Source organism: Poeciliopsis prolifica, unplaced genomic scaffold, assembly GCF_027474105.1.
Source record: "Poeciliopsis prolifica strain line A6 unplaced genomic scaffold, Auburn_PproV2 SCAFFOLD019, whole genome shotgun sequence".
Classification (NCBI taxonomy): domain Eukaryota; kingdom Metazoa; phylum Chordata; class Actinopteri; order Cyprinodontiformes; family Poeciliidae; genus Poeciliopsis; species Poeciliopsis prolifica.
Window position 1 is genome coordinate 4,500,823 of NW_026562394.1, and position 21,402 is coordinate 4,522,224.

The 21,402-nt window shown below is 38.0% G+C and overlaps 1 protein-coding gene across 1 annotated transcript; it reads right to left on the reverse strand.

The window, feature by feature from the left end:
• Nucleotides 1–8: 8 nt before the first annotated feature.
• LOC129368520 (transcriptional regulator ATRX-like) lies at nucleotides 9–21,134 on the reverse strand. Its single transcript, XM_055043538.1, has 35 exons — nucleotides 20,957–21,134; nucleotides 19,023–19,132; nucleotides 18,873–18,925; nucleotides 18,225–18,253; nucleotides 17,880–18,001; nucleotides 17,692–17,808; nucleotides 17,293–17,402; nucleotides 16,057–16,124; nucleotides 14,202–15,961; nucleotides 12,421–12,481; nucleotides 7,510–7,667; nucleotides 7,215–7,391; nucleotides 7,033–7,129; nucleotides 6,491–6,581; nucleotides 6,181–6,366; nucleotides 5,900–6,044; nucleotides 5,334–5,443; nucleotides 5,039–5,182; nucleotides 4,801–4,978; nucleotides 4,582–4,719; nucleotides 4,286–4,461; nucleotides 4,096–4,213; nucleotides 3,776–3,909; nucleotides 3,637–3,698; nucleotides 3,438–3,529; nucleotides 3,195–3,351; nucleotides 2,691–2,785; nucleotides 2,508–2,613; nucleotides 2,245–2,422; nucleotides 1,961–2,152; nucleotides 1,737–1,880; nucleotides 1,568–1,639; nucleotides 1,381–1,476; nucleotides 464–592; nucleotides 9–376 (listed from the first exon to the last, which is right to left on the reverse strand). The coding sequence occupies exons 1-35, from the start codon at nucleotides 20,968–20,970 to the stop codon at nucleotides 290–292; spliced, it is 5,706 nt and encodes a 1,901-aa protein (XP_054899513.1). The 5' UTR covers nucleotides 20,971–21,134; the 3' UTR covers nucleotides 9–289.
• Nucleotides 21,135–21,402: the final 268 nt, after the last annotated feature.

Genomic DNA, 21,402 nt, shown 5'->3' on the forward strand with positions numbered 1-21,402 from the left:
GCAAAAGTACAAAAGTTTATTTCACAACAAAAGGTTTTTAACAGAAACAAACAAGGAGCTAAACTAAACAAAATATATATTTGTGAACAATCTTAATTTTAATTGCACAGCATGTCCAACTCAAAGTGCCACATTGGCTAACATGGTAATGTAGCATAAAAATATTAAGGATTTCCTCATTTCTACAAGGTGCAATTATACATTCATTTATTTAGTGAAGAAGAAATGAAGCCAAGTGACAGAATGAAACATTTGTGTTTGTACTACGGCTTGGATCCCTCACTCACGTCTAGCCAGGCTGGGTGGAAGTGTTCAGAGTGACGGGACTCACAAGAGATCGTCGACTGTTGAGTAAGGCCTGAATCTGGAACGTGAGCTAAGAAAAGAGGATTGAAATGTAAGAGTGGCCATTTGTACAAACCTGTACTGACGAGGAACATTCGCTAATGTCCAAGTGACTTACAGACTGATGCTGCGCCAGAGAGTCTTGATAAAAGGACTGTGTGATGTCCCGTCTGTTCGCATCAGACTGTCTCCAAAGCTCAGCTTTGATCTGCAGCTCCGCCTCAGGTAGGAAGGGGTACTGCTGCTTCTGCAGGAGAACGACGCAAAGTCGGTGAATATTCAAAGGACGTCTCCTTTCCTGCTGAGCTGCATATGTTTATGTATGCATGTCCTATAGTGAGTTGTTCAGATTTTGTCTTGATTTTATTGCTTCAGATTTCAGCAGATATATATTATATCTGCTGCTCCACTATAATATTAATACTAGAACATCTGGCTAGTTATCAGTCTATTTCTTGCTGTTACAGTTTCTAAAGCTTACAAGCACCCCAAAAAGGAAAATACAGGGTTTCTATGCTGTCTGAAAATAGAAAATTTTAAGTATTTTTCACATGTGGATACATATAAATAAGAAGATAGTATACTGTTTCTTGCTATTTCTTTCATACTTTTCTGTTGTATCCATCTTTTTATGTTACCCACATATATTAATTTGACAAATGTTAAGGGTTAAAAATGGACTCTTAAGATGTGATGGTCAGTGTTTGTGGAACCAAGAGAGCAATAATATTTTGCTGGGTGTAACAGACAAACCTTCACCTGTAGCACTCTATTCCAAGCATGCAATTTTAACAAGATCTTATGGTGATTGCCCAGGGTGGAATTAGAAAGGGCGACACACAACTACCATATCAAAAACACAAACCATTCATCAGTCAGTTGAACCCTGAATAGGTTTGAGTATTTTTTTCTTGCTTTCATGCATGTGCAGTAGCTGGGAAGGTGGTGCCCACTGCTGGTCATTCAACTGGGATCATGCTGAGCACCTCAGCAAACCAAGTAAGAAAAAAAAAGGTCCTATTTGAGTTCACTCACCAGTCGCACCATGTAGTCCTCCATAGAGGGAATCCTCATATTCTGCAGGGTCAGGAAAGCTTGCGATACATTTGCTCTGCTTCTGTTGAGTATTTCCTGCAAAGACGTATGAACGTTTTTTTTTTTTAGATTCCAAATATAAGTCGTATGAATTCTAAGATAATTTTTTAAATTTCTTTTTTCACACCAGTAGCTCCTCATTGGTCTTCTTCTGCAATTTGTCCTGGCTTGAGCTGGCTGGGAGTTTAACTGTGTTTGACTGGTGAAAAACAAGACAAAAGTTTAAATGCACAAGATATAAACAGTACGATGTAAACTATGCCTTTATCAGTCTTCCTTTAGGATAGTAGCATTACCTCGGCTTCGTACTCGGCCCAGGCATCTTTGCGCTCGGCTTCGCTGAGTTCCTCCTCATGCTTGTGGTCCAGCAGGGATTCATGCTCATGATAAGACACTATCCGGTCCTTACACACTTTTAGCAGTTCTGCTAGGATGCTGTCCTGAGAAACAAATGCGTACGGTTAAAGTGGTGTAAAAAAATAATGGCCTTTCTGTGATCATTTGAAGGCGGTGAAGTCACCTTCGGGAGAATCTCTGTCGGTCTCTTGCTTTTCTTAGAGTTTGGATCATCGAGCAGGTCTGGCTCAAATGTGTAGAGTTCAGTCAGCTCATGAAAAGTGAAGTGTCTTTCAATCTGCTGATGGTCTACAACTCGATAGGACAGAGACTGCTTGGTCACTTGACGATCGTAGATCTTCTCCTCCATGGTCCCCTGGCAAACAGCCGGACCATTTTTAAAAATGATTTGACAAATAACTTGCTAAACATTTATTCAGATATATTTTATTCAGGTCCGATCTTCACCTGTGCCAACAAGCGGTACACAAACACTTGTTTCAGCTGACCGAAGCGATACACCCTGTATATGCTCTGTATGTCGTATGACGGGTTCCACGAAGCGTCAAAGATGACGACCCTGTTCGCGGCCACAAGGTTGATCCCAAGTGATCCGGCTCTCGTTGAAATCAGAAACAGTCTGCCACTGAAATCATGAAACAAAACGTTTTAATTACAGGAAGGAACTTTTTTTTTTGAAAGCATAATCAACAACAAGGGACAAAGAGTACCGGACGTTGTCAGCATCATTAAATTCATCCGTCCATTTCTTCCTCAATGAGGAACTGACAGAGCCGTCAAGTCGATAGTAATCCACGTTTTTAATCCAGCTGCCCTCTGATTGGTTAAGAAAGCACAAAAATCAACTACTGAGAAAAACGTCCAGTTAAAACCGGATGTTTTGTCTTTCTTACCTTTGATGGATGATAATGGGTCTCTAGCTTTGTGAGAAGCTGCGAGGAAATCCTCAATCAGGTTCAGCGAGATCAAGGACTGACTGAACACCAGCCTAAGAATGTAAAAACAGGTCTAGATGTGAGGAACCATCAGAACAGCAGCAAAGCTGATCAGATATATTGCTTATATATTCTCTTTTAGAACCTTTTGAAAGTTTTTACAACCCTTGAGTCTAAGAAACATAAAGTGGGACGTGTGAGAAATAGAAGGGAAAGAATGTCCTTGAAATAAAAATCTTCAGAGTGATAATTGTGTTTAACCCCCTTTACTAAGACAACCTTAAATAACATCCAATGTCACCGCTGGTCTTCTAAAGTCATCTGATTGTAAATTGTACAAGAAATTCTTCAATATAATTACAGTTTTTGTTTTGATCAGATCTATAAAATCTCACGTTGAAGTTTTTGTTTGGTGCATAAAGAACCAGACAAAAATGGCACGGTGTGAAAAAAGAATCATACACTTTGTCATCCAGGTTTTCGGCCATTCGGAGGATTTCAAACAAGAGCACCATTTTCCCAGAATGCTCCATGATTCTGGCGTCACTTTCAGACAGCAGATGCCTGTACCAGGCTTCAACGGGATTCTGACACCTCGAGCTGCCGGATGATTTCTCACCTACAAGGAACAGCAAAGAGAAGGAACTCTGGTTGAAACTTTTCTACGTTTTAGGATCAGGGTACAGCGACATGCTGCTGTAATACCTTCCACCACTCGGACAGTCTGGGGTCCGGCAGTAGACACGGTACTGTGTCCATTGATATTTTGCTCATTTTCTTCGTTCTGTTTCAATCCACTGTTTCAGCGAGAGAGAAAAAAACATCAGATAAAAACACATTACAGCGAGAAGAAAAGCTTTGATTGTCATCGTGAAGGGAGACTGTGAAAGCATTCAAAATTTACCTCTCCGCCACAATCGTCTCCACATTGATCATCTGAAGCTGATTCCTCTTATAAAGAGTCTTCTGTAATCAAATAAAGAACACGAGTTAATCGAGGTCAAACGAGTGAGGTGTTGATTCAGTGTGGTTACTCTACCTACCTTCCTGCTTTCTTTGCTGAGATCGCTGAGGTGAAGACACCATGGATGAGTCCAGATTCGGCTCAGGACCTGAAAATCCTTGAAAAGGTTGGCGCCAGTTTTCAGGGGCTTTTGCCAAGTGGCTGAGCCCTGACCTGGAAATACAAACATAAAAACACGTTCTATTAATATGATTCTGGTAAGACAGATACATCTGGAAATAATTCACAGCGTTGCGATTGCATTTACAATATGTTTAAAAAGCATAAATTGCAACAAAAGTGCATTTTTCAGGTAAGGTTTGATTCATTGGTGTTTATGCAGCGTAAAATATGTCTTACTTGCAACGTGGTCGAGGTAGTAGCAATACAGCTTATACTGAAGAGGAGAGATCCTCACCAGCAGCACATACTCAAGTTTTGGAGGCAGAAACTGAGTTAGCTCTGAGTAATCTCTTCTCTAGAAAACAGAAAATTGGCTCAACTTTCAGAAAGCGAAAACGTAACATGTTGGTGTTCTTCTTCTTCGTACCTGAACACATCCAGCCAAAACCGCATGAAGAACATGAGCGCGCTTCTTCATGATCCGCACGTCTCTGGGGGTGGAGTCGGCACACTGGCCGTTCTGGATGGGGTTGATGAAGCGGTTTCTGAACTCTTTCAGGGAGCCCAGGAGGTTCTTCTTGATGAAATTCACCATGCAGTGGTCTGCAAAGGTGCAACAGGACAGAAGAGTGTCAATGAAAGCTTCTAAAAAGTAACTTAACAATAAGACCACATGAGCAGCGTGTTTTAGTCGTGCTCGCATTATTTTATCTGAGGACTTACACTCAACGAGGTTGTTTTGAAGCGGTGTACCCGTCAGCACCACTCTCCTCTGGGTCTTGATGGCGTTCATGGCTTTGGAGATGCATGACGATTCGTTACGAAGAATGTGACCCTCGTCACAAATCACGAAGTCCGGACCTGAAAAGAAAACGAGAATAAATGAGAAAAACGAATGAGAAAGCCAGAGAGCGCTGTATAATGGCCATTTCTCTAGAGTACCTGGATCTACTAACGCTCTCTTCAGCTCCTTGTTGCTCTCCTCGTTGGTGGCTTTCGAGTTCTGGGACAGGTTGCGGTACATCTCATACCCTATTATCATGACCCCTCCGTCTCTCTGCCACGTCTGCAGAGCTCTAAGACGTTCTGGAAGATGTTTCACACTAGCCATCTCTGAAACCTGGAACAAAAGGTTTGTGTCATCCCAACATGTGGACCGCCGGTCATTTATCTGTCATACCTTAACTCTATCTTCTCCAAGGCTGTGCTGCCACCTCTTGAACTCGCTGACCCAGTTGAGGATGGTATTCAGAGGACAAACCACCAAGGCTGTTCTGAACTTCAGGTTTGATGACAGCAGCACTGTGTGAAGGAAGGCCACCACCTGGAGGACAGATTGAAGATAATCGTGAAAGTAGTTCAGGAAGAGTTTTTTGCAAACAGCAACATTATGAGTTTGATATGTTTGGTTCCCTTCAACGCTCAAGGGTCTAAAAATGTAATTCCTGAGTCCAGAAGGCATCCATGTTCCTCACCTGCAGAGTCTTTCCCAAACCCATGCAGTGCGCCAGGATACAGCCTGATCCGGAGGAAGAGTTGCCCTTCTTCACAGACTCACAGCAACTGTCCCAAATAAACTGGACACCTAGAAAAGCACAACGCCGATATTGTAGGAAACTTTTCACTCGTGTTTGTGACGTTCCCACTAAACATAGAGGTGCGACCGCAATCGATTAGAACATGAGTGTGAAATTTCTACCGTCTGTCCTGCAAGTTTTAGATGTGTTTTAAATAAATAAATGGCTGAAACTGACAATTCATTAATCGACTAATCTGATTCATGAAATTAATCCAATTAGTAATTTCAGCTCTAAATGTTTGGGACCCCTGACTAATAATGTCCCTCATTTCCGTAGATCTGAGTCTGGTGACTCTTGAAGAACCAACTCACTGGTAATCATGTGAATCAGGAGAGCAGAAAGCTGATATATTTCTCTTTTTCAAGTAAAAAAACTGAAATAAAATCATAATTAACTAACTCAGGTGCACTTGAAGCTAAAATCGGCAGTCAAATAGAGTATGAATATGAGCACAAGCTAACCATCCACTTGGTGAGGCTTCAGGATCGTAACCAGGTTCCTGTGCACCTGAACAAGCGGCATCTTGGTCTCTTCATCCTGGTCCAGGACCAGCTTGGTTGTGACGGGACATTCCACTTGAGACAACTCATCTGGGATTACAGTTATCTGGCAAGAAATGACAAACAATCAGCAGATTTCTGAACAATAAGAAAAAAAAACAGCCAAATCTACGTGAAGCCTGCATTTGTCAATGATGTAACCAATCATGTTTAACTTTCAAATGAAAATTTAATGGTTGTACCTCTCTCCAGTCCTCCATCTGTAGCGATCTATCCGCCAAACGCCGACACCTCTCCTCTTCCTCTCTGAGGGCTTCTTGAGTCTCAGCACGGAGATTCTCGTCGTCAATAATTTTGCGGATCTTTTTGCGTCCTTTTGGGGTGCCTTTGCTTTCGCTGTTCTCCTCATTTACATCCTCTTCGTCACTCTGCTCACGTTTCCCCAAAACCCCCACAAAGTAAAATGAAAGACCTAATTTTGCTCAGCCCGAAGATAACATCTGAAGATAAAGGTGTCAAGATATGCGACGTAGAAAGAAGTGATGCTGCTACCTTCTCAATACTGGAGTCAGACAATAAAATGCAGGGCACTTGCTTGTTCAGTTCGAAACTGCAACCTGCTTCCTTTTCTCGTTTGCTTGATCTGGTGCAAAGAGAGAAAAGATTTGGACATTTCTCTCTGTATACCAATTTATCTACAATTAGAATGAATAAAAATACTATTAATGTCTTTTTTTTTTAACTCTTTGATGTGCGATTTTATTTTTATATATTTTTCAGCTGCACTGATTTAAATGCGGGAGGACAATGATCCCAAACAAACGATTTAAAGCTGCAAAGTGTGAGTATGTGAACATTCAAACCTGTTTGAGAAATTTAAAATTAAAATGTATGTTGAAATAAAAGTTTAGGAAAAATACCGTATGATCCTTCCAACCTGAAAAGTAACGGTTCAAATGTCTTTAATAGGATTTCCGTCATGTGTTTCATATGAACTTATGTCTGGCAACACAAGAGCAGCAAATGTTGAAAGTGTTTTTTTTCCCTTCATTTGTGAGCATTTTACTACCAAAAACGGTGAAAATAAAAAGTACCTCTCGATCCTATCTTCAGCAGCCTCGTCCTCGGACTCACTCAGCTCGTCGCTCATCTCCGTCTCCTCACTACCTTCACTACAAGTCTCACTAGCAGCTTGACAAGAGATAAAAACTAAACATTAGAGCAGCGTTTACGTTCCTCCTCCACCTATATTGGTGTAATTTGTGCGCTTGCTTACAAAACAGACGTTTCCTCCTGGTTCTTCTTTTGCTCTTCTGCATCCCTACTTCACCCTCAGGTTCTGTCTTGTCACTGGAAGCTCCCTCATCTAATGTGAGTTTGTGTTGGAGAAGATGGTGCCTGGACTTTGGCTCATCGAGCATGCTGTCTGATGACTCTGAAACCAGGTCTTCTCCTGCACAGAAATATATTCTACCGTCATATCCGCCTGACAGCCAGGTAGGACTCCAGGTGGACACGTTACGCTTAGTGCTGAATCAGCACTGCAAACTGGATTGGATTGGAAGACTTACTGTGAGTATTTGCTGCATTATCATCCTCATTGCTTTGACTAGGTTCCTCGTCGCCATCTGATTCAGACGGATCCTCCTGAGTTTCCCCTTCGGAAGAAATGTCCTCGTCCGAAGAGAGGTTGGCTTTAATTTGGGCCAATAGCAATTGCTTAGCGATTCTTTTAAAAGTAGAACACAAGGAAAAAGGCACCTGTAGTTTACTTTACAATTACTTAAAATGATTTTAACAAATTTTAAATATAATCAAAGATAAATGGCAACAACATAGGAGGGAAATGTGCATTAAATCTCTATAAGATGTCTGCTAATGGCTGTCCCTGCACTGCTTTCACGTAAAAAAGCAAAAATGGTGTGAACAGACTAACTCGAGTCTATATTTTTTATGGAAATTTCAGCTGATGTTTCTTTGCAAAAGTTAGAAATAGGTCAGCTCTGTAAATAAGGCAACTAAGTTCAAAATATAAGAAATAAAAAAAGAGAGGCAGAGGCATTTTAAAAGTAAATATTTATTACAGCAATTAATGTTCACAGACAAAATAAAAACGGAAAAAAAAGTCTTTGCATTTTTCTTGTTTTTAAGCAAAACAGGGGGTGACCAGTCTTCTTTTCATGCTTGTTTTTTCCCTCCCCAAGTGAAAAGTCACAATAATTTCAAATTTAGCCCATTTTACTCTCAACCTTTTCAAAATACTGATCAGCAACGTTCAGCTCTGAACAAAGGGGGCGAAAACTTACTTACAAAGAAAAAAGTATTCTATAATTTTTTTTAAAAAGGCACAAAACTGCATAACTGAGAAGTTCGTTAAAAATCTTTACGTAGAATAAAGTTACCTCGCCCATTTTTTCAATCTGATGGAAAAACAAAACAAAAAGAGGAAATGTTCCCAAAAAGCAATAAAAAATAAATAAGGCCAGTTTACAAATGTAAAAAGCGTTTGGTTTCAATACTACATGGTGTCAGGAAGGATCAAAAGTATGTACAGCTACAAAAAATACACACATGAGCTCCTGTAACGACTAGTGGCAGTAAATACCAGAAGTCCGGCCTTCATGAGACTTTGAGTTTATCGTGCCAAAGCTCTCAGATAGGTCAGACCCAGATCTGAGGGCGGGGTTTAAATGCTGGCCACGCCCAGTTTTTTCACAAGTGTTATAAGATGATTTGATCTGAATATGTTAACATAAAAAATAATACAGTACAGTAGTTACAGCAGAGGTAAAAGACGAGCACCTTCAGTCTTGATTTAACTTAGAAAAAAAGACAATCTAAATAGCAAACACTTATGAGGGTCACTAACACTCATGGGCTGCCCGGGACAACCGCATGTGTTTCTACAATATCCTTTTAAAGTTTAAGCAAAAAACCACAAACAATATGGAGCTTACATTTCTGCTGACCATTTTCATCTACATGTACTAGCACTACCACTACAACTAAAACAGAGGGATGACAGACAAGATAGATAGATAGATAGATAGATAGAGGCCTAAAATCCCAGATTAAGCGACAGTTTCCTAACAGCATTGTTTTCACTGCTGTGCTGTCAGAAAATCCAACCTGGAAAAACACGAGAAACAAACATGGATGTCGTTAAAGGGATTGTGGAAGTTTAGGTTGCTTTATATTTTAAAAGTCGTGTTTCACAGCCCACTCTCAATTCCCAGTATATACAAAGTTGCCGGTAATTTCTAAAAGGACTGACCTGGAAGAAAAAGTTTTCGCCTGCATAACTGCAGTTAAAACGATTGGTTTTCCAGTTAAGCAGAATTTGGATTGGGATTGGTTTTCAATGGTCAGCAGAAATGTATACTCTGTGTATAGAAAGTGGTTGCAAAACATGAAAAACCCCAGTTCAGGAAAGAGTCAGAAAATCCTGCTTTGGACAAGAGTCGACCAAATATTTAAATATGAATAAATTATACATATAAAAAGAAATGCATTTCAATAAAACATGGATTGTGCCAACTAGATTCCATTTCTCTCTATGTAAAGAACTCCATAAAGACTTTTTAAAAAACTTTGGTCAGAAATAGTATATCATAAATAACTAATTAATTGTAAAAAAAACTTATGCATAACCCTTATTAGAAAAAAATTGCGGAGTAACAACATGAGCTTGTATTTCATGCAATTGTGTGGGTGCTATTGTTAACCAATAATCAGTTTATGAAACGTTTTGTCTTGTTGCTTCATTGATATGACTCTATATTGCATAGATACTTCATTTAAAATTCATGTATTCATTTAGAGTAAGTTTCTTCATAACAGCATTATAAACTATTTCACAGGTTCTCAATTCAATTAATACTAAGAGAAAAGAAGATGGGTGAAGTGTATAAATGTATGGGAAGCAGGATTTTGCCACACAGACTAAACTATTTATTGCTGACATTCCTACTGGAACACAAACCTCAGAATGATTATCTAGTCCTGACAGGTCAAAGTTTTCTAAGAGAGGAGCCTAAAGGCAAAACAGGAGACGTGAAGCTGTTTATATATGAGCTTGTAACAATAAATGTAACTTTTGATTTTGCATTTTCTTCTTTTTGCGCGTAACAGTTAATCACTAGGTAAAATAAAAAAGTGTGTGTCTGGAAGGTATCAACAAAGTGTGGTAACATGGAGCTTTACTCCAAGCACTGGTATGTGAAGGTCATCTTGGAGAGTGGGAGTGGGATGTGTGGGTCAAAAAAACAAAGTAGAAATTTTGTGTCCGCCTGCAAGCAGCCTCAGCTCTGAGGAACATTGCTTACGATGTTGTTCCCCTTGTTGTAACACCATGTAATAAAACTCGAGACAAAGAATTCAGTTCTCATCGTCTTATTTAACAGAAAACTGCGCAAGAAACTGCTGAACCTACTTCAAATGCCACACTATGAAAAGAAAGGCAAGACTGTCTTGCAGTGCAGCATATTTGTAAAGTGAACAGCATCTTCAACATTCTCAAATGTTTGCCATTTCAAGCTTATATTTAAAATGGAAAAAGCAGACACAAAGCTGGAAGTCCCAGCAGAAAACTTTGGGTTGAAGGAACCAAAGATTTTCTATCTAATGTTGTGTTAATAGAAAGTAATGAACATTTCTGGTATTCACTATTAGCATTTCCGCTTCTGAGCAAGGATTCTGTGTGCTTAAATGTGTAAAATGGAAAGGTACTCCGCCATGGGTTTGTGCTACCAAGAGTAGTTTGCATTGAAATAAACAGCAAATCTCACTGTGCTGCAACTTGCAGCTCAAACGCATCACTCACACTCCCACTAGAGAAGCTGAGAATATGGAAAACAGTGAATTATCACAAAAAAAAAAACAAAGTTATTAGTTCTTATAACATATTTTTCTTGTAGGAATAAAATATAAACTGTGACGATAATCCTTGAGATTCTTACTTTGAAGACAAAGGAAGGAGTTCTCAAGTTGTCCTTTTGTGCTGACAGAGGTAATAAATAAAGCTAGAAAATCCGACTAGCTAAAAAAAAGGTGCAGAAAAAGTTCCCACTTTTTAAATTGTTTGCATTTTGAATTGACAGTCGATGAAGACATGGCGACGGAGTGACGGAGAAGAATAAAATGATTTGTTATCACTGAGGAAAAGGTGACTGGCTAACCAAAGGTCACCTACTACACAGATGTTGGCATCTGCTAAAGGTTTGTTTAAATGAGTCATGACTGCCTCTGCTTAAAAATACCCAAACTGAGACTCTAAACTGCAAATGTTTTGCTGTATGAACGCACTACTAATTGTATGCATGTAAATTTTATGGAGCTCTTCCGTTTGAAGTGTTTTAGCACTTTCAGACCAACATAATCAAAAAGAAATTGTTCTTGATGGTTTTGCCTGATGAAATGAAGCTTTAACTAACATGAACCCAAATGTGTTTTACCTCGCCTTCAGAGCTGATGTATCGTTACGCCTCTTATGTTGTATTGTGACTGACAGCGCACAAGCTGCATAAACACACTGAGTGTAAGTATTATCAAGTCAAATTGAAATTATTATTCATGGTGGCCAAGAAAAAGCATACCGATTATGAGGTGAAAAAGTAATATATGCATATTTACAGTGAAAACAATCAAACTTCAGAAAACAACATGTATCAAAAAATTGAATGAAATCCTTAAAATTAATTTTGAAATGGATATCGTATGAGCTTCTCAAAACCTAATTTACACCATCATGACACAGTTAAGGCCCAGGTGAAGTATAAAGTTTTCAACAGACCTGCAACTACACCTGACTTTCTCCAATTCTCCAAACTAAAACTTAATCTGCATTTCCAAGTATTTTGTAAATACATTCAATTCAATTTGAATTCTGTTGGAATAAAAGATATAACACCTTTTTGCATGCAGGTTTAAAACTTTATACTTAATCTGTAAATAAAATTCAATTTGCTTTAGGTACTGGCACTGGAGGATAAAACATACGCACATTGTGAACAGACACAATGACATTTTACTTAAATCAAATCACAACAAATGGAAACAATTCTGTGCTTCATAAACAGACAAGTTGGCAAAGGTGAAAAAAAAAAAACCCTTCACTCATTTGAATTTATGTTCCACTACTGGAGTTATCCAAGCATACAGGGAAGAGAATGAAATAGTATATTGTAAAAAATGTATTTAACTTTTATAATTAGATTATTTATTATAAAGGCAATTTAAGACAGAGACAATCTAGATCAAAAGTCACAAAGTTGATGTATCTGAAGATGTTCTTCTGCTAAAATGTGTATTTGACTGTAGGAGCCCTGCAGCTACGTTTAGGCCGTGTCTGAAAAGACCGTAACTCAGTTCTAATGACTTTAATGTTCCCAGATTTGGCGCGGAAACCAGGATTTGGAGTTGCACCCTTTCTTTTACAGCTATACTCTTTTACAAACTCGACTTCTGGGCTTTTAGAACCGTACCTATTTTCAGGATCTTCATCATCTTCTGCTGCCCATGAGGGCCCAGACTGCTCTTCATCTCCTTGGGGAAAAAGAAGAAAATAGAATTTGTAGATTAAATCTGTTATTACCCAAAACAAGATATTCGTTACCTGCAAAAACTGACACAGGACACAAGGTTATGTTCAGAAATACAGAAACTCCTTTATTTACAACCCACAAAGTCAGTATTTTACCTTTTAAAGCAATTGGTGCTTTGAAAGACAAACTTGCTGCAAGTTTTATGGAATATGTTTTACCAGCATTTATATTTCTTTGGAAAACATCTCGAGACGAGTCAGATTTATTCAGGGAGACCCTCTAAACATCAATTATCAAGTTTTTCCACAGCATCCGAATTAGATTTGACAATTTTGACAATTCTCTTCTAACACATGAATATACTTAGAAGTAAACACCAGTCTGATGCAGCCTGGACTGTGTGCTTTAACTTGTTTTCTTGTACTGCCACCCCAAATGTCGTTCAAGGCAAGACGCAATGTTGGGATCCAGCTAAACAGTGTTTTGTTTGTAGGTCAGAAATGTATTTTTCAGTCTCATCTGACCAGAGTACCTTCATATTCCACATACCTCTCTTTTCTGTTAGATTACACGTAGTCTTGTCATAAGATTGGACAACAGGCCTCACACAGACAAACCCTTCAGTGTCATTAAACAGCAGGGGATGAATCCTTAATGCCAGCGACTAATCATTGTGTTGCTTTCCCGTATCCAGAACTTATCAGGATCAAAGGTCTTCTTTTTAACATCAAACACGCAAACAAATTTTCTTAATAAAAAACAAATGGCAAGACCATCTATGTTCAGCTCCACAAAATCTTTGGTGCATAACCATCCTAACCTTCACATTTATACTTGAATTAATTTGTTACTTCTTCTCATCTAGAGTCCTGTAAAAGTATCTTTTAATCTAACAATAGCACATTTCAGCAACAAGGCAGTTCAAATGAGCTTCAAGTGAAGAAAAAAAACAACTACATAACCAAGAAACATTACATTACAGTGGCATAATAAGGAGGATTAATGAAAAATTGTAATATGTTTCAGTTATGAACCATTGAAGGCAATTGTAGGGGAGCACATTGTGCCTTCGCCCATATCAGAAACCGCCAGTGCATGAACGAGTTTCTGAAGATTTTATCTCAAACTTTTCTTTCGCATTTCTGTCCTAAGCTTGGTAAATCCGACTTGCGACTTACCTTTCACAATTAATGTACCTCTCCAGTAAGATTTAAATTAGAAATTAGCTTACTACTTATAATTAGGCCTGTCTAGATAAATTTTACTGAGCGATTAATTGTCCCAAAAATTATAGCAATAAATGATAATATTGTTGGAGACCATTTTAAACTGTTGTGATAATAATGACTTAATGCAATAAATATCTTGCCAAAAATAGATACACATTACTTTTAAAAGACACTTAACACTGGAACTGGTAAACAAAATAAACAAAACAACCAAAAACAAAAATAAAATGGACTTTCAGTCTCGATTAACAAAAAAATGTATTTGAATAAAAACTAAACACAACATGTGACGCGTTTTTCGTCCAATGTCATCAATAGAAAGAGAAAAAAACAACGGGAAGAAACGACAAAGCCGATAAATTAAAATGAGGTCTATAACTTTAATTTATCATGCAATTAATTGATTTATTATTTATCGCAACAGGCCTATTCATAATAAAGTATATAAGTTCAATGAGAAAAGGTAATAGCAGACAGGTTAGAAAAATTCACCTGAGGATTGTTGGAATGCTGCTACTCCGAGTGATGCCACATTTTCTGTGATTGGTTTCATCTTCTGATCACTTACGTCGCTGCCAGAGTCATCTTCTTGTTCATCATCGCTCAGCGAGGATGATGAATCAGTCACATCCTGATGGCGTTTCCCTTTAGACTTGCTAGCTTGCATCCTCTTCTGCGTTCTCACCACACCTTCTTCTTCTCTTCTCATGAGATGAGGCTTCCCGATCGACCTCACTGTATTTAAGTGTTGTATTTCCTTCTGAGAGTCTTGATCATCGCTTGAGAAATCTGTCCCGCTTTCCTGTCGAGCTTTAACTACTCTGCTGCCCGATTCCGATTCAGACGAGCGGTCCTGCATCTTGCGTTTTCGCCGCAGCTTCTCCGGCGACATCGGACTGTTCTTGGTGAGCCAAAACAGGCATTTCTTGGCCACTTTGTTTGGAGGTGCTTGGTTTCCATCTTCGTCACTCTGAGGTTCATCTGAGCTGTGCGTCATTGCTGCCCGCTCAAGAAGGGCGGCAGGTACTTCATCTGAGTCTGAATCATCTCTTGACCGACTCAAATTTTGCTCATCATTGCCCGTGGCAGCCACTGTGTCAGGGGTCTCCTCAGGTTCAGAGTCACTCTCGCTGTCCACACCTGAAAGTGATGGTTTGATTGTGATGTCACTTTGTCTCCGCAACGGAGTCGTCTTCAAACGAGGGGATCGTCTGTTGCCTTGTTTCTCCTTCAGCAAGATAGGTGTATTAGCAGCATCAATGCTCATCTGTCTCTCATCTTCCGGACTTCCAACAACCTGTTCTTCCGATGCATCCTTTTTCTTAGATTTATTTTCCTCCTCAGGGAAGTTTTTGTCCGACTTTGAGACATTGGCTGATTCTTTCTGCTCCATAGGTACAGGTGTAAGTTGTACAATTAGCTTTTTAGACATGTCAACCTCGCTCGAAGATGACGTCAGGCCGATGTTTTCAGAACTTGAGTCTAGTTCCTTCTCAGAACAGTCATTTGTGAGGTCAATGTATACTTTGGAGTCAGAGTCATTGTCTTCAAAGTGCTCAGCTGCCAGTTTCTGCAAGTTACTTAAGAATCTCTTATCAGACATATTAAGTTCAACGTCTGAATTTCTCATAAAATGTTTGCAGTCACTGCTGAGGATATTTTCCCAATTGCTGCCAACATCAAGGTCCCTAAATTCCTCCTTAAGGCTGTCTTCCAGTGCAGTGAGCGACTTTCTCAGCCCTTTCACTACAGCTATAAAGGAGTTCAAATACACAGCACGAACACTGGGCGTAGGCTTGTTTGCTGTTACCGTCTCAATGAAACTGATGAATGTTTGGTTTAAGGCGTTTGTTGAGTCTACCAGATGTTTTGCCTTTTTAGTAACATCCTTAGAAACTTGCAGATTGTTGTAGTTAAAGATCACATTTCCGTCCATGCCACTGTGGTCCCATTTATCCAAAGGAATGTTCTGAGACGAGCGTTGCGACAGTATGCGGTATAGCTCAGACTTCTCCGGCTCCGCTCGGTTCCTCCTCCGCTGATGAGGCCACAGGGGCTCCACATTTTCCAGGACGGTGTCGCAGGCCATCACCAGGTCAAAAAGCGGCTCTGGGCTGCACACGTAGCAATACCATTTGCTCTCCAAGATGCTGGAGAGCTCCTTCCTGCCCAAATTTCTAAGAATGCATTTCTTGCAGAAAGCATTACTACAGTAGTCACAGCAGATCAAGTTGCCTCCTTCAGCACACCACCTACATGGAAAACATAGCGAACAAGGTAAACAACTTATTGTGTTATTTCCTGTCTATTTCTATTGAAGTCGTGTACTACATACAAGAAATCTCACCTGCACTGCTCATCCATGCCATCTCTATCCTTACTGATGTCATCACTTGAGTAATAATTGTAGCATGACTAACGAAACAAAACAAATTGTTAGTTTGAGCACGTCATCAAAATATACCATTTGTTTGGAAACTCAGACATTTATGACTTCCACATTTAAATCTTCAAAGGGTTACATATTTTATATCCGTCAAAGTTTCTTAGTACTGTACCACAAGAAAAGAAACTCTGTGGTCTTCCATTGTTGTTTATACAGCCAAACTTTACCGACATAAAATAGCGTACAGACACCTCAATCTCTTAATCTACAGCTGCATAAATATACTTTCTACCCAACCTCAATATACCAAACAAAGCATAAGTACCGACTACGAGACTGATGACATTCCAAGTTAAAGAACTTAAGAAGTCTTTGCTTCATGAGGGAAGAACAAATGTTCAAATAACTGGGAAATTTAAGGCATGTTTGTTTGTGTAGCACAATTTATTTGCAAGGTAATGCAAAATATATAAACCAGAGAGCTATACAGAAAAATAAAGCCTAAATAGTTTCTTCTTGATGTAACTGTGGCAAAGTTTTTCTAAATTTGAAGATTTGCATGTAGGTTTAAGTTTGCAATGGTAAACAGGTACAACAGAACCGTGTAGGACATCAATGGAGCATTTCTGAGACAAACTCAACAACGCCATTACAATCAAAAAGCTCCTTAACTAAAGTGATTTTATTCAAACAGACACACTCGGCACAGAACTATAGTTTCTCAGAAAAGTTATATATTTTTTATGCACTATGGATTTTTTAATAAAATGTAATATTCTAAGATAGATTGAAAGACTCCAGGAGATATATTTTATTTTTTCACATTTTATTATGAAAGCAGGTTAATTACAGTTTGTCTGTCAACACTATAAATCTAATTAACCAGAGTAAAATTCAGTGAATGCAAGTAATTCAGAGTCAGTCTGAAAATTTAATCCAACATTTGTACCAGTGCTTGCTATAAAGAAACAGAAAAGAAGCCAAATGGAAATGTTTTATATTAATAATGTTAACCTTACTCCAGTAAATCAAAATATTCTGATACTTCATCATCATCATCATAAAATAAAAAAACACAACATACTATTAAGCATGTTTACCAATGATGCTAACCAGCTGACAATAATGAACCAACTATTCATAATCTTTTTTGCTTTGATTATTTTCTTGCTCTTAGGTGCCAGGGCCCAGACTTACCTTGCAAATCAGCACTTTCAGAACCGGATGTTGATAAAGAAAATCTCTCCGGAAGTGGTTAACTTGCCGGCCACATGCTGTACAACACACAATTCCCACATGTTGTCCTCCTGTGAAACAACAGGAGTGACAACGCTGTTATATAAATCAATTATTGGATCATGGATCATGACAACATGACTGAGTGAGATCTTTTAAAACAAACTGACAAAACCAAAGTTTTATACATAAAGTGAAATTAAAAATCCACTTTCCAACAACAAAATAAATTCTTGTATAAGACCACAAAACACTGTTCTTTTAATGTAATCAAATTAATAAGGTCACAAATGGGTTATTGATAATATTACCTCTACTGTTCATAAAAGTAAGAAGAATTTAATTTCTGTAGAGCCTGACCTGCACGTTTCCTTGAAAACTCTTTCCGAAGTACCCCTGGCTTGCGACTACGAAATTCTGGACCTCTGAATTCATCTCTTCCGTTGTCCACTGGCTCAGGTCTCACCAGCACTGTACCTGTCAAAGGAAGAGGTTAAATCCAACAACAAAGCAGAAGAGGATCGGCAGGGAAAAACGGCAATACCTACCTTTAGGCAATCTAGTGACGTCAAGGTGACCATTTGAGCCGACAGGCATCTCAAAGTCTTCGCTTGCATTTGATTCGCAAGATTCATCCAGTCCGGAGTGCTTAACAACTACTGAAGGTTTTCTAAAGTATAATTAAAAGTAAAAAAGTAAAAATACTAATTACAAAACTTTGCAACAATTATTACACTTCAGAAATCCAACAAATTGTAAAGAAAAAAGGGAAAACACCAATAACCAAGATCAAAATTAAAATATTTTCCCTCACTAGAAGAATTTTTCCATTTGGGTGGTGGATTATAAACTTTTTACATTAACTTTTCTGGTAGAAATTAACATTAACTCACCTTTTGGAATATCTAGTGTCCAAACCAGCCTGCAAAATAAGAGATTGTAGGTTTAGTCTCAAGGAATTTCTATTTTAAGCCATAAAAAAGCTGCATGTTTAAGTTTACAAAAATGCATCAGAATTAGCAAACTAAATGCTATAGTTGAAAGATATAAAAACAAAATGTTTTTATTAGCTATTCCAAGATTAGTCAAAATGTAGATTGCAGATAGATTTGTTGGTCTTTAAACCATTTTTGCTGTATGGATAGGTCAGGTAGAAAATTAAGCTACTTAAGCTTCAGATATTTGTGGCAATAATTTTGATTTTTACAAATTTCAAAATATTTTCCAAAGTAGAAAAACTGACCATGCATTACATCATACTATTTTGATCAAAGAATCTCATGAAGTGTTGAAGCTGTGCTGTTTAACACTATTGACTTAATTTGATAATATGAGTTCAAGGAACAATATGTGAAAACATTAAAAAATTGATTTTGCAAAGCTAAAAATCCTAATTTCACTGAACTGTTTTTGGAATTTGCAAATGTCACCAATTGAAGTTTATAGTTTTCAATCACATGACCAGTCAGGAATAATAACTTTGTTAGGATTATTGGTTTTTCCATGGTGTTCAACACATTAAGTGTCCAAAGCATATTTACCTCTGTAACATTATCCACTCTCGAGTTCTCCACAGAAAACCGTTTTATTTGACCTGTAAACAGAAGATTAATAATGTTTTTAAAAATATTACGACGTTTCCAGTGCTTTTGATTGAGTTTATAAGAAAAACAAACAAAAAAAACATGTACCATGATATTCCTCTGATGTAGGAATGTCATATCTGTCCTCAATGCTGGGATGAGCCAAATATTCATGAAGCTTGTCGACCAATAAATTCAGCTTGCTGCTGGAGGTTCCTCTGAAAAGTAGGAAATATCACATGTACAGTAAAATCTGGTTCAAAGTTAAAACAGGTATTGCAAGAGATTTATCATCTGCTGCACTATGAATTGTAACTTACTTGATACTGATATATTTTAGATTTTTTTTGTCCATTTAGAATACTAAGAGACAATGTTTTAAAATCTTTCATCATCATAGAGCAAATAATGAATGAAACGTAACAGCCTTAATCCACTTTAAAGTGAAGAAATTGTCCCTCAATTCAACATTTTGTCCTCTTGTAGCAAAGTATGCATGGCTTGTAACTGCATATTTAGACAAAAGGAATGCAAACAGACTTCAATCAAATGTTTTTGAGTGATGGCCAACCACGCACCAGTAAAAAAGGAATCAGAAGGCAACTTCGACTGCAGCTGAGCATCAACAAAACACTTTTTCTCATAACTCACAACTTCATATATTTATGCATTCAAACTTTGCTTTAACATAGTGTTTACAACAATGGTTCAATCAATCTTTGGGATTTTCTAGCCAATATTGTTCTTTTCTTTGTGGTCTGAACAGAAGATTCAGATTTTTTGAAAAACTGCATCCCCCCCAGCAAATCATGATATAATAAAGAGAAAAATAAAAAACTTTTGATACTGTAGCAGTTTTTAATCCAAAAGAAAGGAAAAAGATTACAAAACTATCCACATCATTGCATCAAAGTGGCATACTCTCTCCTTTTGTTCTTTCATTATTATCAGTTACTAAAATGGTTCAATAACTCTTGGATATTTTCATGTTTCAAATCAGATGTGATTCTACACAACAAGAATCCATACATGTGGTTTCATACATGCAAAGTGCAATTTCCTGACACATTGCAATGCAATTACAAAATTACAAAACAATATGTCAGACAAAACTGACACTACTGAGGGTAGGCATCAAACGGGACGTAAGGTGTTATGGAACTAGGAGTAGGTTAGTTAGTTAGTAAGTTAGTTAGTGAACGTGAAATGTTGAGTGTGATACTATGTAGGTTTGTTATTCTTCTCAAAGTGTCACCTCTTTAATTGTGCTTGAGGCCCGGACATGCACAATGTGCAGAAAATATCCTCATGAAGGCATACCAGTACTAGATATTTCATTCAGCACAGTTCTTTGTGACATCAATAATGAAATAATATATTTGCTACATATTGTGCACCCCTATGTGGAAAACTAATCAACGATCCCCATCTATTCCGAGCTGCATGGCACATCTCTAGTAAAATAAACTATATTCACTAGAAGCAACCATGATGACACTCTACACTAACTACAACATAACAGCAGGTCCAACCTTTACTGGAAAAAAAAATCAGCAACTCATAAAGAAATGCTCTGAAAAGCGCAGAGTAAATTTCCAGAATAATTTAAGATAACAGGACATCTAAGAGAACACAAGCTACTTATGACGTATTCACAACAATGGTCGATTAGCGTGTTGTTTTTTATAAACTACCCTACAGTGTGTTATTCAGGAGTTGCAGTCACTGAACACACATAAAACCCAGGCATCTCATCATCAAAATATCGAACAACACAGAGCTTAGTTCAAAGGAAAAAATAGATTATACAGTAGTGATTGTCGCCGAAACATGCCTACATATATTTGTCGCTAAATTTCTTCTCTATTAAAGGGAAGCTACAAACTGAGATTCAATCGTTTACTGTTGATAAATGTATTCTCCTCGTTAGCTTAGCAGCTAGCTTAGTTGTTAGCTTATCCCGCTAGCAGTGAGCTAAGCTACTTTACCGTTACACTTGCTAGCACCAAGAGACGCCCTCCATTTCAAACTTCAGCCATTACCTTAAAGCGGACATGTCGGAAAGCAGCAGAACAACAGAAGTCGCCCAAAAAATTTCACATTGCTTTAGGGTTTATTTCACTAAAATGCCAAAGAAAAATTGTGGCGCTAATTAGCGCTCAGCGAGGAAGCAGAGGGGAAAAAAACATGTCTTATTCTAGCACTTTTTACAAAATTGTAATATCGCCACCTTTCGTAAGGAGTAAGAATAACCTGATGCCGTCTCCATCTTCTTCTTCTGCTGCTGCTACGCTTTCTACTTCTTCGTCTTGAATTTTATGAGCGGTTGGCAAGAAACGATGAGTTTTCATTACTGCCACCTACTGATATGGAGTATGGCTCAAAATGTCATTTAAGCAAGTTTTATTATATTCAGCTAATTAAGAGAAATATTTTTTCTATATGAATTTTCCTGTAAAATATTCATTAAATTAAATGTTTATTTATT

Excerpts from the sequence above, each read along its gene's own strand:
- LOC129368520 (XM_055043538.1), bottom strand. Across the intron at positions 18,926-19,022 it reads TACATCAGAGGAATATCATG|GTCAAATAAAACGGTTTTCT; the intron begins GTACATGTTTTT and ends TTCTGTTTACAG. Across the intron at positions 4,979-5,038 it reads TTGGAGAAGATAGAGTTAAG|GTTTCAGAGATGGCTAGTGT; the intron begins GTATGACAGATA and ends CTTTTGTTCCAG.